This window comes from Musca domestica, unplaced genomic scaffold (assembly GCF_030504385.1).
Source record: "Musca domestica strain aabys unplaced genomic scaffold, Musca_domestica.polishedcontigs.V.1.1 20, whole genome shotgun sequence".
Taxonomy (NCBI): Eukaryota; Metazoa; Arthropoda; class Insecta; order Diptera; family Muscidae; genus Musca; species Musca domestica.
This window is the reverse complement of record NW_026712250.1, coordinates 5,023,510-5,040,711: the sequence shown is the minus strand read 5'-3', so window position 1 is coordinate 5,040,711 and position 17,202 is coordinate 5,023,510. Positions and strand designations below refer to the sequence as shown.

Sequence of the window (17,202 nt, the reverse complement as noted above, 5' to 3'; positions counted from 1 at the left end):
TATACCAAAACGTGGACCTATACATGCAATGTTTTGCCACACGCACAGGGACCCGTTATGACCTACAACTACCAATTTTTAGACAAATCCGTGAAAAAATGTGGCATAAATCATCAAAATACCGAATATTGGGAGGTACCGTAATATGGGGACTATACCAAAACGTGGACCGATATATCTCATTTTCAATACCAACCATCCTATACATACTATAAATTGCTCTGCTAAATTTTGGCGCTCTACGTCAAATAATGTGGGCTGTATCGTGATTTCAACAGACGGACATACAGACAGAGAGACAGACAGACATACAGACGGACAGACAGAAGGACAGGTAGACGGACATACAGACGGATAACGTTAAATCGACTCAGAATTTTATGCTGATTATGAATATATATATATACTTTATGGGGTCTACAGCGAATATTTAAGGATGTTACAAACGGAATGACAAAGTTAATATATCCTCCTTTCCAAGGTGGAGGGTATAAAAAATATAGATCTTAAATAGCAGAAAAATTAATAAATTAACCCTGAGTGACTTTACTGGCCCAAGATCAACCATATAGTGACATCTGCCGGAAGGGGTAAATTTTAAATCTTTTTAGTCTATACCTTTATTTGTCTATGACATAGGTGTCCTTCTAAGCTCCCTGAGGACAGGCTCCTCAATGCATACAAAAAAAAAAAAAAAAAAAAAAAAAAAAAACAGTAAATCTTCCCATACCCTTAAGACTTTCGTGATGTAAGAAATGCTTCCAATAATTGATAATTGTGGCCTCAATTCGGGTTTCAGGAATGGTAACGCTTAAACGACCATCTCCACAAAATATTCATTATTTTTGTAGATTTTAAATTTTTTTTGGTCATATTAAGGTAAAATTTCCCGCATTTGAGAACATGAAGAGTTCGGACCGTACCAACTCCGTTAATTTTTTTTTTCAAAACTGTCATTTTTTATTGAAATTATTTGCTATTTCTATTATGCTGTCAATTACTTATAACCCGATGTCCTCGCCATTTTGACCCCCTGAAATGAAGTGGCAAAGTAATTTCAACTTCCATTTAATGCATAAGACAAAAAAATGAAGCAACAAAAACAACAACAACTACAACACATTTGATGGCAACAAATTAAGGCCCCAGTAGGCAATAATTATTCGTTTAAAAATTATTGCCATTTTTTTTTTGGATTGCATTTTTTTAATTCAGCAATGCACTATGCACCTCTTGTTTTCGTTTTTTGTTGTTGCAAAAAACATTCATGTCAAGGAGATGGAAATTAAAAAAAAAATTAACAAACAGATGTTTAATTGTTGTTAAATTTATAAATATTTTAATGGAAAATATGTTAATTAAACAAGTTTCGTTTCACTGCGATGGGGTGATATTTTCGTTTCGGTGATGGTTCTCTTTTGGGTTTGGAACAAAAGTTCTCTTCAAGAAGGGTATTAAGGAAGGGAAGGCTTGCAGAGCCTGTATATAAAGGCTGAGGGAAAAGGAGATATTTTTTGGTGAAGATGGAAACTAGGAAATCTGTATGTAGAATCCTGGCGCGCCACGAATTTCTTATATGGAGTTATAGTCAAATTTGTACCTGGACAAACTAAAGAGCCACAGAGTCTCTATAAAACCTCTGATGGTTCGGGGAGTCCTGTAGACAGTTGAAGAACCATTTTGCCCAGGGAGTCCTATTACAAGGTAAAGGATCATACTGTCTATAAAGACTAACTCAAAGTCGGGGAGTCCTATAGGCAGTTGAAGATCTATAGGGCACTGGGAGTTATATTACAAGGTAAAGGGTCCTACTGTCTATAATGGCTACCTCAAAGTAAAAACCCATATTGTCAATAAAGGCTAACTCCCGGTCTAGGAATTTTCTATAGGAAATTGAAAATCTGGGAGGCAGAGGAATTTGATATGTAATCTGTAAGGTCAGGAAGGACATACATTAGGTAAATGTCGGGAGATTTTTAAAGCAGAGATAAAGTTCTGTCTGTCAGCAAAGTTGAGCAGATTGTCAACGGCCCTATATCGCTGAGGTGAAGTGTCATGGAATTAATATGGAAGTACTGAATGGTTGGTGAGTATATGAGCAATTCGATGTGACTGGTTCTATGTAAGGAAATCTAGAGGTGAGGGATTCTTATAGAAAAGCTGAAGGCTCAGTGAGTCTCCATATCCGAGCTTGAGTCCCAGTAAGTCTTTATAGGCGAGCTGGTGGCCCAGTTAGTCTCTATAGGTGAGCTGGTGGCCCAGTAAGACTCTATAGGCGAACTGGTGGCCCAGCGAGACTATGTAGTCGGGCTGGAGGTCCAGTGAGATTCTGTAGGCGAGTTGGTGGCCCAGTGGGTCTCTATAGGCGAACTGAAGGCTCAGTGAGTCTCTATAGGCGAGTTGAAGGCTCAGTGAGTCTCTATAGGCGAGCTGAAGGCTCAGTGAGTCTCTATAGGCGAGCTGAAGGCTCAGTGAGTCTCTATAGGCGAGCTGAAGGCTCAGTGAGTCTCTATAGGCGAGCTGAAGGCTCAGTGAGTCTCTATAGGCGAGCTGAAGGCTCAGTGAGTCTCTATAGGCGAGCTGAAGGCTCAGTGAGTCTCTATAGGCGAGCTGAAGGCTCAGTGAGTCTCTATAGGCGAGCTGAAGTCTCAGTGAGTCTCTATAGGCGAGCTGATGGCCCAGTAAGTCTCTATAGGCGAACTGGTGGCCCAGCGAGACTATGTAGGCGGGCTGGAGGTCCAGTGAGATTCTGTAGGCGAGTTGGCGGCCCAGTGAGATTCTATAGGCGAGCTGGTGGCCCAGTGAGCCTCTATAGGCGAGCTGAAGGCTCAGTGAGTCTCTATAGGCGAGCTGGAGGCCCAGTGAGTCTCTATAGGCGAGAAATCAGCCCCTAGGCGAGAAATCTGCCCCTATAAGCCAGCTGGTGGCCCAGTGAGTCTCTGATATGGTGGCCCAGTGAGTCTCTCTTCATAGGCGAGCTGGTGGCCTAGTAAGTCTCTCTCCATAGGCGAGCTGGTGGCCCAGTGAGTCTCTCTCCATAGGCGAGCTGGAGGTCCAGTGAGTCAATCCCCATATGCGAGCTGGAGGTCCAGTGAGTCGTTCTCCATATGCGAGCTGTAGGTCCAGTGAGTCTCCCTCCATATGCGAGCTGGTGACCAAGTGAGTCTCCATAGGCGAGCTGATGGCCCAGTGAGTCTTTATAGACGAGCTTGTGGCCCAGTGAGGCTCTAGAGGCGAGCTCACCAGCTGGAGGCCCATTGAGTCTCCATGGGCGAGCTGGAGGAATTACATAAAACAACTGGAAGCCAAGGGGTCCGTACAGGTCTGCGAGTCTATATAGCTGCCTTGCAGGGAGACCGATTCGCCTATATAAAGGCTACCCTATAATACAACTCCCTGACCCGGCCTATGCCCCGGCTAGCTATTTTAGAAAAAGACTCCTTGGTTCAGACAGCTCCCCATAGAGGGACTTGCCTCTCTCCTCTATGAAAAAATTGTCATTGGTCCGATTTTCGCGTCCATAAAAAGGCTCTCTGGACCGATACGTTTGCCCCTATAAAAGTTCCTTTGACTGATCCGATAACTAAAGAAATGAAGATAATTCGTCGTTAAATAGACTTTTTCGAATACCAGCACGTCTTTGAAGGCTCACTGACTAACATTTATGTAAAACACTCTGCCGTATCTGCAAAGACTTTCTGGCTCTCCGATTCTTGAGTTTCTGAGACGTCAGCTTTTCTCAAGGATATTTGAAAGTTTCCAAAGAGCTTATGTCTTTCAAATTATCTATAAAAACTTCTTGGCCTTCCAGTTCCAGGTTGTCCGGGGAGTATTTATATCCCATCTACAGAGCCACCACTTGACACTGCCAATATAGACAGGCTGAGGGGGCAGGAGGGCATTTTTCCTCTTAATTTGCTTTTCACAATTTCCCAAGGCCCTGTATCTAATTTAACCCAATTTAAATGACTTATTTCTGAAACGCATCTTCATAACGTCTACACATTAGACAACTAAACATAACCTAAGCCAACAATTGCGTAGCTTTAACCCCAATTTCTCTTTCTCTCCCTTCCCATCCCATCTGAGATGACATAAAGACATTGTCATTGAAAGATAAACAATTGTTATCGGTGCACAGACATCAAAATTGAGCTGTAAAAAGGTCGTTGTCAACAAGCAAAGACCACAAACAACAACAAAGGTAATTAAACATTATTTTATTGTTGTTGTGGTTTTTGTTGCTGTAACTGAACAAATGTTGGCAATGGCAGGCCATCAAAGTCATTCAAATAATGCGAGCCTCAGAGAGTGAGAGAGGGGGAGAGAGAGAGAAACAAAGGAATTCAAAGCAAATAAAAATGGAAAAAAATGCAGTCAAATGGCCAACATAAAATACAATTATATAATTTAAAAGCCTCACACGCACGTAAACATACATACATTACTAAATAGGGGAGTAAACAAAAACAAATAAAAAATACCCAAAAACACCCAAAACTCGGTTAACATACATCCGAAAAAAAAACAAACGGAGAAAGAAAAGCATTTTGTAAAATGTTTTTGTTAATATCGTTTGTTTTTTATTTTTTAAACAATAAAAATCCATGAATTTTGTCATCGTTGTCAGTGTTTTGCTTTCGCCCCATTCGTCCGCAAGCATGGGAGGAGCATTTGTAAAACAAACGACTTAAGACACAAACATGCCCGAGCTCCAAATCCATATTTAAGTGATTCGATTCATTATCAAATTTGCAAATTTTTGCGTTTGGGTTTTTGGTGTTTGGTGCTTTTTTTGCACTCCACGCTTGTGTAATAACCTTGCAAAAATATTATCAAATTCCAAAAGTTATTAATTAAGACGAAACGCAGACATGCACACACACACTCGCAATATGATAATTAAATTTTTGCAAAGTTTTTAATTCAACAGCCAAAAAAAAAACATGAATCGATAAAATCAAGGGCTAATATTTTGTTGAATTATATATTCATTAGCAAAGAAATAATTCGAAGACCAGCTGAAGTTCAGGTGGTAGTTTGAGAAGAAAGGCTAAATTCGAAAATGGGGAGCTGACTGGATGTATATTTTTCAAGAGGGCTAGGAAATCGTTGAAAAAACATTATTCCCTCTTACTAAAATCGGAAGCTAAATTTATATGCTGGGTGTAAACAAGAGGGAGTTTTGACAGAGCTGGCGATCCCTAGGTTTTCTCATACAAGAAAATAATTAATTAATTATTTTTTTACGTTTGGCGCCAAATTATTCGTGAATAAAAATTGAGGTCTTCTCACCGCTTCTGAGACATCAAAACCCTTAGTTTTTTTAAGGGCTCTTCAAGCTTTCAGGTTCCATACTACATTTAAATTCGGAAATGGGCAGATGTACCAAAACTTGGTTTTATATTTTCCAGGAGGGTTGGAAACTCCTTGAAAAAACGTGAGGAAATCCTTACTAAAATCGGAAGCTAAATTTATATGCAGGGCGTAAAAAAGAGGGAGTTTCAACAGACCTGGCGATCACAAGGTCTTCTAATGCAAGAAAATAATCAAATCCTCGAAAAAGGATGTCGTCCTAAAAATAATCATTTTTCTCACGTTGGGCGCCAAATTATTTGTGAAAAGAAATGGAGATCTTCTCACCGCCTCTAAGACCTCAGCGCCCTTAGTTTGTCTTTAAGGATTCTTCAGCTTTATAAATTCGAAAATGGGTAGCTGTACCAAAACTTGGATTTATATTTTGCGAGAGGTTTGGGTACTCGTTGGAAATCGTGATAAGATCCTTAGAATAATCTAAAATCGGAAGCTAAATTTATATGCTGGTCGTAAACAATCGGGAGTATACAAGAAAATAATGAAATTTTTGAAAAAGGATGTCTTTCTAAAAATAATATTTTTTTCCGTTGGGCGCCAAATTATTTGTGAATAGAAATTGAGGTCTTCTCGCCACCTCTAAGACCTCAAGACCCTTAATTTTTCTTTAAGACCTCTTCAAGCTTTCAGGTTCCATAATACGTTTAAATTCGGAAATGGGCAGATGAACCAAAACTTGGTTTTATATTTTCCAGGAGGTCTAAAGTATCAAAAATCAGAAGCTAAATTATATGGTGGACCTAAATAATAGGGTTTTTTTACAGGCCTGGCGATCACAAGGTATTTTCTCATGCTAGAAAATAATGAAATCCTTGAAAAAGGGCGACTTTCTAAAAATAATCAATTTTTCCCGTTGGGCGCCAAATTATTTGTGAATAGAAATTGAGGTCTTGTCACCACCTCTAAGAACTCAAGACCCTTAATTTTTCTTTAATACCTCTTCAAGCTTTGAGGTTCCATAATACATTTAAATTCGGAAATGGACAGATGTACCAAAACTTTGTTTTATATTTTCCAGGAGGTCTAAAGTATCAAAAATCGGAAGCTTAATTATATGGTGGACCTAAATAATAGGGTTTTTTACAGACCTGGCGATCACAAGGTATTTTTTCATGTTCGAAAATAAATAAAATCCTTGAAAAGGATGTCTTTCTAAAAATAATAAATTTTTCCCGTTGGGCGCCAAATTATTTGTGAAAAGAAAATGAGGTCTCCTCGCCGCCTCTAAGACCTCAGCGCCATTAGTTTGTCTTTAAGGATTCTTCAGTTTTCTAAATTTGAAAATGGGGAGCTGTACCAAAACTTGGATTTATATTTTCCAAGAGGTTTAGGTACTCGTTGGAATACGTGTTGTAATCCTTAAAAGTATCAAAAATCGGAAGCTAAATTATATATGCTGGTCGTAAACAATCGGAAGTTTTATCAGACCTGGCGATCACTAGGTCTTCTCATACAAGAAAATAATGAAATCCTTGAAAAAGGATGTCTTTCTAAAAATATTTTTTCCGTTGGGCGCCAAATTATTTGTGAAAAGAAATTGAGGTCTTATCGCCACCTCTAAGACCTCAACGTCTAAATTCAAAAATGAGGAGCTGTACCTAAATTTGGATTTATATTTTGCAAGAGGTTTAGGTATTCGTTGAAAATCGTGATAAGATCCTTAAAAGTATCTAAAATTCGGAAGCTCATATTTCCGATCATCTTTGGACACTTTGGACTGTTCGGCCAGCAAATCTTGCCTAGAAACGTCAAGTATTTTCCTCTTTATTTTTACTGGAGACACTTTGATCCCCAAAAACTAGCTTATAAAGATAAGACACCTTTCGATTTCTGTATAGATTCCTTGCCCTCTGTTCTCCCAGCTTCGAAACTCTTTTGGAGGCTCTATGATACTTTAGCCTGTCTTTTAATACTCCCTCAACCTTTGGATCATCTTTGAGGAGTTCTTAAGTTTCTGATAGACCCATCTCTAAAGTCAGATATTCTGGAGTATCCAGAGGCTCCATGACACTTCTACATGCCGTACAGGACTTCCATTGCCTTTATCTGGTCTAGATGGGTTCTTTGCTATTTAAGGAGAAAACTTCTAGGAGAAACCTTCAGCAGACCCAAATCTTGCCAGGGATTCCCATCATCCTGACTTGGGTATCCTAATGGTTTCTCCAAGAAGTTTTCTCAATATACTGCCTAAAAGAACTTCATAAGCTTCTCGTCATCCCAGGCAGGATTTGGATCCCCTAGAGGTTTCTCCAAGAAGTTTTCTCAATAAATATCAAAGAACCCTGTCTCTTTGACGCTTAGTTTCTCTAATAATTGCCTATTTAGGCTCAAGCTCTTCCGATCACCATGCAGATCACCTGTCGTAGCCTTCTGCCCATAATCGGTCAAGGCAGTTGGAAAACGTCCATAAAATTTAGATTTGCTGTCTTTGTTTTCGATCCTTTGACGTGGAAAAAAAAAACGATTTGCCAGGGTCTACGAAGATACGATAAGTCTTTGTCCAATTTTTGAAGACTTCATAAGCTTTAGATCTCCTTTCAAACAGGGTTAGCTATCAAGGCATAATCAGACAAGGCAGTTGGAAAACGTCCACTGTCCTTCCTTTCGATCCTTTGACATGCCAACAACGATTTGCCAGATTCTACAAAGATACGATGAGTCTTTGGCCAATTTTTGAAGACTTCATAAGCTTTAGATCTCCTCTCAAACGCGGTCAGCTAACACACCGTCTCTCGAGAAATGGAAGAGTTACTCTTCCGGAGTTCGTGTCTGTGAAAAAGACACAATCAAAGGTTTGGTTTTGGTAATTTTGGCTAACCCTGCTCTAAAGACTCCCAGACTTTCGGCTGATCTCTAAAATCTTAATTCACAGCCTGCAGACCTTTTTTAGAGATTCAGATATGCAGACCTTTTTATTGAGATTAACTTGCTATTCCTGGTCCTTTGGCCTGCCAAAAAAACCCCCTAGTCTACAAATGCTTCTTGAGTGTTTAGCAGGTTTCAAGGACTCCCAGACATTCCTCTGGATGTTCACATGCAGAATCTTTTCCCAAATCGGAATAAAATTCTCAAATTACAATAAAAATGTTTCGAATTACGTCCAAAAAAGGTTCTGAAAAAGGCTCTGAGCTGGTCCAGTTTAACTCTCTCCTTTAAATCCTCTCCGAAATAAAGTTAAGCCTTTGGGTATCTCTAATTCATCGTCTCCTCTATGAAGACGTAGGGAGCCTTCAGCAGGCCCTCCATAGACCCCCTTTAGCCACAGATGGCCCAACAAAAACTTCTTGAGCTTCCAGTTGTCTATGAAGTCCTTCTTAACCTCAGCATATTTGTAAAGACTCTTCGGACTTTCAGTTAGCCTATGGAGTCTCCTGACCTATATGGGTAGGGGGTATTTCCTGTTTCCCCTACCTGGCCGGGCATACCTTTGCATTATCTTTCAAATATTGGCACTTTTTTTACATTTCCCCTCCGGACATTCCCATGGCAATACGAAATTGTTTACTTGATGTCACAACCCCTGTTTTCCTGTCACCATTACAACATTTATTCGCCATAGAGACGTTATGTTTATAATAGGCGTCACTTCAACCAGTTTCCTGGCCATTCGGCGACTAGCTGGCTGGCTCTGGGCCATAAACTATAATTAAGCAGCAGAAGCGAGGCAAAGAGGAAAAAAAGCGGCTTCCAATAAACAATTAGAAGTGAATGTTCGAGATTTATTTTTAAAAAACAAGTTGTAAGCAAATTAGTCGGAGATGCAGTGCCGAAGATGATAATGACGACACAATTACATAGCTGGGGGGATGCTCTCCAAAGCCATTAAAAATTTGAAATACGACAGCGATTTGGAAAATAAAAATTGTTTTTCTTTTCTTTACAGCCTTTGCCATGAGACATCCTCTCAAAATATTGCCACTCACACTGTGGTCCCTACTGCTCCTGGTCCCCTGTGTTCGGTGCTACCCCAGTCTGGTGGCGCGAAATGATTTAAGAGCCCGTCTGCTGCAACAAGTGGAGCGTTCTTCATATTTGGATGCCCCTGAAGTGTTGGAGGAAACCATACATGAGGTCCAGCAGATATTGAATCAGGATCCTACTTTGCCAAGGTTAACCAGGTGAGTATCCTTTTTTCCCCACCATATGACCCCTGTAATATCTTCCTCCCTCCCTTTTTTGGCAGAGGAGAAATCGAGGAACTCTATGAAAAAGTCACCCGAGAAGAATACCAAAAAAGCCTGGCAGCTGGAGATAAAGTTCGGGCCGACAGCATGCGTGCCCTAATGCTCGTGCTGCCCTACAACACGGACAACAATACCGAGGAGAATTTACAGGTTCCTAGTGGCGCCCAACACCCTTGTCCTTAGAAAAATTTTTAATATTTTGTGGTTTCTTTCAGGAACTTTTCACCCGTCCCCCGGTAACCAAGGTCATTGATTCCTACTCCTCCCACCAGCCCATACAGTTCCTAACACCTTCAGCCCAAAATGAAGGCCGACCGGAATCCAGCCACCCCGTGGGCCTTGTGGATCCCACAACCTATAAACCCCAATTTGTCATCCGGCAAACCCAAGGTATGTCCCTAAATCCCACAACCTATCATCCCTCCAATCCTCCCTCTGTTCTATATCGCATGACTCCCGCAGCGGATAGTGTGGTGCCTTTCAAGCCCTTGGTCACGGATTTCCCCTCGAATCATGCCTATGGCACGGCCGAGCAATCGTCGAAGGCGGGTCAACGCTTCAGCAGCCATTACAGTGCCAAAGATATGGAGTTCCTGAAATTGGCATTGGAGAAGCAGAAGAGGAATACCCCGGCCACAACAACCATAAAACCAGTGGCTGATATCCTGGAGTCCATGGGCATTGTGAGCCAAACCCAATCGCGACACAAGGATGTATTCGATGACTACTATGCGGCGGAAAGTGCCCAGGTGCCGCAGGTGGTGAGTGTGGCAGATTTAAAGGGGCTCCGCCAGCAAAGTTTGGCGCCCAAAATCAAACCCGATGCCTATTCCATGTTTAAGCCCCTGAATATTGGTGAGGAAATTCGTGTCAAACCCGAGGTGGAGGGATATCTCACCAGGTTTGGCATTGTGGGCGGCAGGCGGAGGAAGGCCATTAAAAAGAATGAGGCCTCAGCCACCACCCAAAATGCCCTGGAGCAGCTGAGTGAGGGCAGTGAAGTGGCCACGGCCAAGGTACCCTCCGGCAATCTTGGCAAGGGCAAGAAGGGTGCCTCCAGCAGTGAAACGGAATTATCCAAACTTTTGGAAAATCTCAGGGAATTGGAAAGGCTGAATGTGAATCCTAAGGCGGTGATAACCACCCCTAAACCCAGGCCCACCACAGCCAGGACAACAACAACTTCGACCACTACAACCACCTCCACCACCACAACAACTACCCCTCAGCCTCTGATCACCAATGGCGAACCCATGCTTATTGAGCCCAAAAAGCCCAGGCGCCGTATTGATCCCAATTTCGACATCAACTTTGGTAGCCAGGGCAATCATCAGACGGAGGGTGGTCAGGCGGATCAGCTAAGTCAGCTATTGAAAAATTTACAGGAATTGGAAAATCTACAGGTCAAGCCGCAGACGGCCTTAAGGGGTGGTGTTGTTACTCCCACCCCGAAAGGTAGCAGTGGTCAGGCCTCAAGACCAGTGGCCGCCATCAACCCAGCTCCCGTCACCAGTTCCCCTAGCGTGGAGAGCCAAACCCTGGGCAATCGTTTTGCCACGGGACTCACTCCACAACAACATCTCTTGCAGCTGCAGCAGCAGGTGCGTCAGGGTCAAACCCAGCCAGATCTCCAGCAATTGCAATTGGTTTTACAACAACTACAGGCAGCGGAACGGGCCAATGCCAAGACCACCACAAAGCCTCCCACCACCACCACCACGACCACCAGGAATCCAGCCTTGACTTCCCTGGCCAAATTTAATGCCTTGACACCGCAACAGCAGCTGGCCTTACTGCAACAACAGGTTCAGGCTTCCCAACGTCAAGGTGTCCAACCGGATGTACAACAATTGCAACAGGTGCTGCAACAATTGCAGGCCTATGAACAGAGGACTACCAAGAAACCCACTACCACTTCCACCTCCACGACGACCACCACCAAAAAACCGGTGGGAAATTTGGATGCCCAGTTGGGCGCCACCGATATTTGGCAGCTACGCAAACTGCTGACCGATGACAGTGAACTAGAAAAGCTTTTCAATCAGGCCAAGGCCAGGCAGCAGCAACAACAACAAAAACCTGCCACAACTAGTACCACCTCCACCAGCACCACCACAAGTACCACCAGGAGACCCCCTTCGGGCCCCTCGCTCAATGAATTGATGGAATTGCAGAAATATTTCAAGGAATTGGATAGGGCCAATAGTCGAACCACCACCAGCACCACAACAACGACACCTGTGCCCACCACAACCTCAACTACAACAACCACCACTCCAGCTCCGACAACAACCACAACTTCCACCTCCACCAGCACCTCAACGACAACAACAACCACTCCACGGCCCGTGGTGCGCACCTACGACGAAGAACGGCCCAAAAAACAATCAGCGGATCAGCTACAATTGCAGGAACTTATCAACAGGGTGCAGCAGCTGGAACGCCTGAATAGTCAACCTGCCAACCATCTACCCAGCCCTCTGGCCACAGATACCCCACTATCCCCCCTACTGGGCTTCACCACACGCAACGTCAAGGCTCCGCAGGTGGAAGATTATCGCCTGCCCGTCAATGATTTTGCCAATTTGCGAACGCTCTACAATCAAGTGGAGCAGGCCCAGCAGAGGGCGCAATATGGCGAAGTGGAAATCTCCACCAAAGCCACAGCGGCCAAGGCCTATGAGGAGCTGTATGACAGCACAACCAAGCGGTCGCAGAATTTCGCTCAGCGTATCATTGACATCACCAATGATACCGGGTCCGGAAGCAGCCTCTCCCAGGTGGATGCCAATGAATTTGTGCAATTGCAGAAACTGCTCAGCAAGGTACAGGAATTGGAGAGGGTGCGCATTAATTTACCCACACCCAATCCTCGAGGAAAAATAGAAAGGGAAGTGACTCCAGCTCCCTCTTCGCTACTCAGTGCGGCCTCGCAGAGGACCCAGAATGTACAGAAGTTAAATGGCGCCCAACTTGTGTATGCCAATCACAAGATGACCTATGAGGATGAGGAGCAAAGAGCCCCTGCCAAGGACACCACCTATAAGAAGTTCGAGGAAATGCTGCTGAAGGAAGATGATTTGCGTCTGGACTTGCCAACCTACAAACAAACCCTAGAGCGACCCTACATTGCCAAACCAAAGGAGGAGGAGGAAGAGAAGAGGAGACCCCCTCAAGATTCCCAAACCTCAAGTGAGGAACTCAAGGAAATTGTCTATGCCCAACCCTATGTAGAAGGCAATGCCTACAAGAACCTGCAGCCACCAATGATACACAAAACCGTTACCAAGGAGCCACCACGTTTTGTGGCCACCAAGGGTCCGCTGGAGGTCAATAAGGTTGTGGCCAAAGAGAAAATGGATTTGGAGGAATTGCAGAAGCTACTCAACAATGCCCAGGAACTAAAGAAGCTGGGCATAAGTCTGCCCAAGGAATTGACAGAGAAATTGGAAACGAAGTTTGAAACTCCTGCCGCAAATTTGGAGTTGAATAAGCCATTGGATTTGGCCAGCATTAGGCCGGTGTTCCGGGCCACCACAGAGTCGCCGGAGGAGGAGGAAAAGATATCCGAAAAGACAGCTGTATTCTCGCTGACCACCATGAAGTCGTTGGTGCCCCGGCCTCCCAAGACCACCACGGAGAGTAGCGTGGAAAAACCCGTCTTTAGTGCCACCAAAATCATTGAGGCTGCCATCAAGAGGGCAGCCAATCAAATTGGTGTGTCCACAGAGTTTCCGGCCGGCGAAGGATTCCGCAGGCGCAGTGATGATAATGTGGAGGATTTGCAGTTTGCTGACAGTGATGATGATATGGTGGCCGATTTCAGTGAATTCAATTATCAAATGGCCCTGCCGGAGGGAGAACTGCGTAGTGAGGAACAATCAGTCGTCAAAGCCGAAGAATCTGCCGCTCCTGAACCTGATCTTACCAAAGATCTAAGTGAACTACAAAGGCTCATTAAAAATCTCGAGGAGTTACAGAAACTAAATATTAGCAGCAATGATAAGCTGCTGAGGCAAGCCGATGCCCAGTATTTGGAGTCCCTGAAAAGGACCCAGAGACCTGAAGATGATACCATTAAAACTCGCCGGCAAAGTGAGGAGTCCACCGAAGCCACCAGTCCTGTGACTCAAGACAGCAGTAGCATGGCAAATCCCACAAGGGTACAATTGAATCTCAACTTGGATGAGGTTACCCCGAGTCCCAGCAGCGAAACCTCAACTGCCAGTAGCACTACGACAACCACAACCACAGAGGAGTCACGTAATGGCTCCTTGGCGGACCTGGAAGACTCTTTTGGCCCAGATCCTGTCACCGAATCACCACCACCACCCATGAAGAAAAATGGTTTCTATTTCCTGGCCGATTGGAATAGCTTCCTGGAAGTTGGCGACGGTGATGATCAAGTGGTCGTGCGTTTAAGTCCCAAAATAGGTGATCCTCGGCTATTTTTACCAGTTAAAATTCCTTAGATAAGTTAGTAAAAAACAGGGTAGCTATGGTTAGGTTTATATTTTTTGTAGACTAAAGCAAGAAATAACTTTGTAAATATATTCATCTAATATAAGCTGTACTAAGAGTAGAAAAAGCTTTGCTTCAACCGCGAAGTCCCTCTTTGGAGCAGGGGGGTCTATCATGGCAAATCTAGTGGAATTTTTCCTTTTCATATTTTTTTGTTGTTGCAATTATTAGTTTTATAGTAATATTTATTAATTATATGGAGAAAAATAAACCAGATTTTTCTTCGCAACAAGTTTACTTTTTAAGAGAGCCGAGAGCAAGAGAACCTTTAAGAGAAGAGAACACAAAAATAAGTCACATATTTCTATAAAAACGAGTTATATATAGAATGAGTAGTGGTAAGGCTGATTTTTATGGTAAATATATAAAAATAAGAAATAAAGAATTAAATAAAACAATAAGTACTTTTATTTAGGTATTCCAGGGGAGGGAGGTGAATAAAAGACACAGGTAACTGGTTGATAATCAAAGTGTAACGTAAGTAATTCAGAGAGAGAGAGAGAGAGAGAGAGAGAGAGAGAGGTAGAGAAAGAGAGCGAGAGAGTGTCTGTACATACGAGTTGCAGCATCAAGGAAACTATACCGACGAGTTAAACGGCCATGAAATCTATACGGGTCTGAACTGACCTGAAAGTCCTTATAGGCTACAGACTGGCGTAAGAGGCTCGCTGGCTCAACTACACAGAATCGCTGAGCGGCGACATGATCTCCACCTCAGCTCATATGTGCAGAGACGTCAGTAAACCATGAAGTACTTTTATTGAGGACTTCCAGAGGAGGGGGAGAGTAAAAGACACAGGTAACTGGTTGATAATCAACGTGTAACGTAAGTAATTCAGAGAGAGAGAGAGAGAGATGGAGAGAGAGAGTTTGGAGGTCTGTACGGACGAGGTTGCAGCATCAAAGAAACTATACCGACGTGTTGAACGGCTAAGAAATCTATATGGGTCTGAACTGACCTGAAAGTCCTGATAGGCTACAGAGTGGCGTAAGAGGCTCACTGGCTCATCTGCACAGCATCGCTGAACCGCGACATGATCTCCACCTCAGCTCATATGTGCAGAGACGTCAGTAAACCAGGTAACTGGTTGATAATCAAAGTGTAACGGAAGTAATTGAGAGAGAGAGAGAGAGAGAGAGAGAGAAAAGTTTGGTGGGCCAAGGAGTCTGTACCGATGATATTGAGGTTTAAGAAATCTGTACAGAAGGGTTGATGGGCCATTAAATCAATTCAGAGGAGTCGAAGTTTCAAGGATTTGGTATAAACTGACCTAGGGGTCCTGAGAGACCTCAGAGTAGCATTAGAGACTGGCTGACGCAATAGCTTTTCCGTACAGAGAAGCTGACCGCTCAGCTCATTTTTACAGAGTTGCTGAGCTCTTATATTCCAGCTTATATATTCGGAGTCACTGAGTCACTCGCCAGCTAAGCTCTACAAAACCGCTGACCCGCCAGCCCTTCTGTACAGACTCGCTGGCCCAACAACTCATCTGTACAGAGGCTGTGGCCCGTCTGCGCACCCGTACAAAGTCCCTGATCGTCCAACTCTTCTGTACAGGGTCTTTGACATGCCAACTCTTCTGTACTGAATCGCTCATCTGTACAGACTCGCTGACAACTCAGCTCAGAGTGCCTGACCGGCCAGCTCATCTGTATAGACTCGCTGACCCACCAGATTATCTGTACATAATCGCTGACCCACCAACTCATCTGTACAGCGGCAATGGCTCGCCAGCTCATCCGTACAGAGTGTCTGACCGGCCAGCTCATCTGTATAGACTCGCTGACCCACCAGATCATCTGTACGGAATCGCTGAACCACCAATTTATCTGCACAGAGGCAATGGGCCGCCAGCTCATCCGTACAGAGTCGATGACCTGCCAGCTCATCTGTGCAGAGTCACTGACCCTCCAGCTCATCTGTATGTACGGAGTCGCTGATCCACCAGCTCATTTGTACAGGGATGCTGTCTTGCTAGCTAATCTGTCCGGAGTCGCTGACCCTCCAGCTCATCTACACAGAGTCTCTAACCCTCCAGCTCATCTGTACAGAGTCACTGATTCTCCAGCTCATGGGAACAGGGATTCTAACTCGCTGGCTCATTTGTACAGATTCGCTGATCCACCAGAATCATCTGTACGGAAGCGCTAACCAATCAGCTCATTTGTACAGGGATGCTGACTCGCTAGCTCATCTGTTCGGAGACGCTGACCCACCAGCTCTTCCGTACAGACTCGCTGATCCTCCAGCTCATCTGTACGGAATCGGTGACCCACTAGTTCATCTAAATAGAGACGCTGACCCTCCAGCTCAACTGTACAGACTCGCTGACCCGCCAGTTCGTATGTCCGGATTTTCTGAGCCACCAGCTCATCTGTACCAAATCGCTGACCCACCATCCTCGTTGTACAGAGTCGCTGACCCACCAGCTAAACTGAAAGAGTCCTTGACCCCTCCAGTTCATCTGTACAGCCTCTCTGACCCCTCAACTCAGTTGTACAAAATCGCTGAACCACCAGCTCATTTGTACACAGTCGCTGATCCACCGGCTCTTTTGTACAGAGTCGCTGACCCCCAAGCTCATCTGTAAAGAGTCACTGACCCGCCAGCTCTTCTGAACAGAGTCCTTGATCACACCCGCTCATCTGTATAGACTCCCTGAGCTCATCTCTACAGGGTCGCTGGCATCGCAGTTCTTCTGTACAGAGTAGTTGACCCACCAGCTCATCTCTACCGAATCGCTGACCCACCAGCTCATCTGTATGGTATCACTGAACAGCCAGCTCATCTGTACAGCCTCTCTGATTCCTCTGCTCATCTGTACGGACCCACCAGCTCATCTGTATCGCTGACCCGCCAGCTCATTTGCACAGCCTCTCTGACTTCTCTGCTCATCTGTATGGAATCGCTGACCTCTTTTGCACAAACTCGCTGACCTTCCAGCTCATCTGTGAAGAGTCGCTGACCCTCCAACTCATCTGTTCAGCGTCTCTGACCCCTCTGACAGTTACTGATCCGCCAGCTCATAGGTAAAGACTCGCTTACCCACCAGCTCATCAGTACAGAATCGTAGACTCACCAGCTCTCCTGTACAGACTCGCTGACCCCCTGCTGAACCCCTAG

General features: G+C 44.2%; 1 protein-coding gene across 2 annotated transcripts in view; it reads left to right on the top strand.

Moving 5' to 3' along the window:
• Positions 1–14,454, top strand: part of LOC101887731 (mucin-4) — a 32,419-nt gene extending 17,965 nt beyond the window's left edge. Inside the window, exons 2-5 of one of the 2 annotated variants that reach the window (XM_059122509.1) lie at positions 9,257–9,491; positions 9,557–9,707; positions 9,773–9,947; positions 10,020–14,454. In XM_059122509.1, coding sequence (XP_058978492.1) covers positions 9,265–9,491; positions 9,557–9,707; positions 9,773–9,947; positions 10,020–14,029 — 4,563 coding nt within the window. In that variant the 5' untranslated portion in view covers positions 9,257–9,264 and the 3' untranslated portion in view covers positions 14,030–14,454. Of the gene's footprint in view, positions 1–9,256; positions 9,492–9,556; positions 9,708–9,772 lie in introns of both variants that reach the window. The other variant, XM_059122508.1, reaches the window with a different exon arrangement.
• Positions 14,455–17,202: the final 2,748 nt, after the last annotated feature.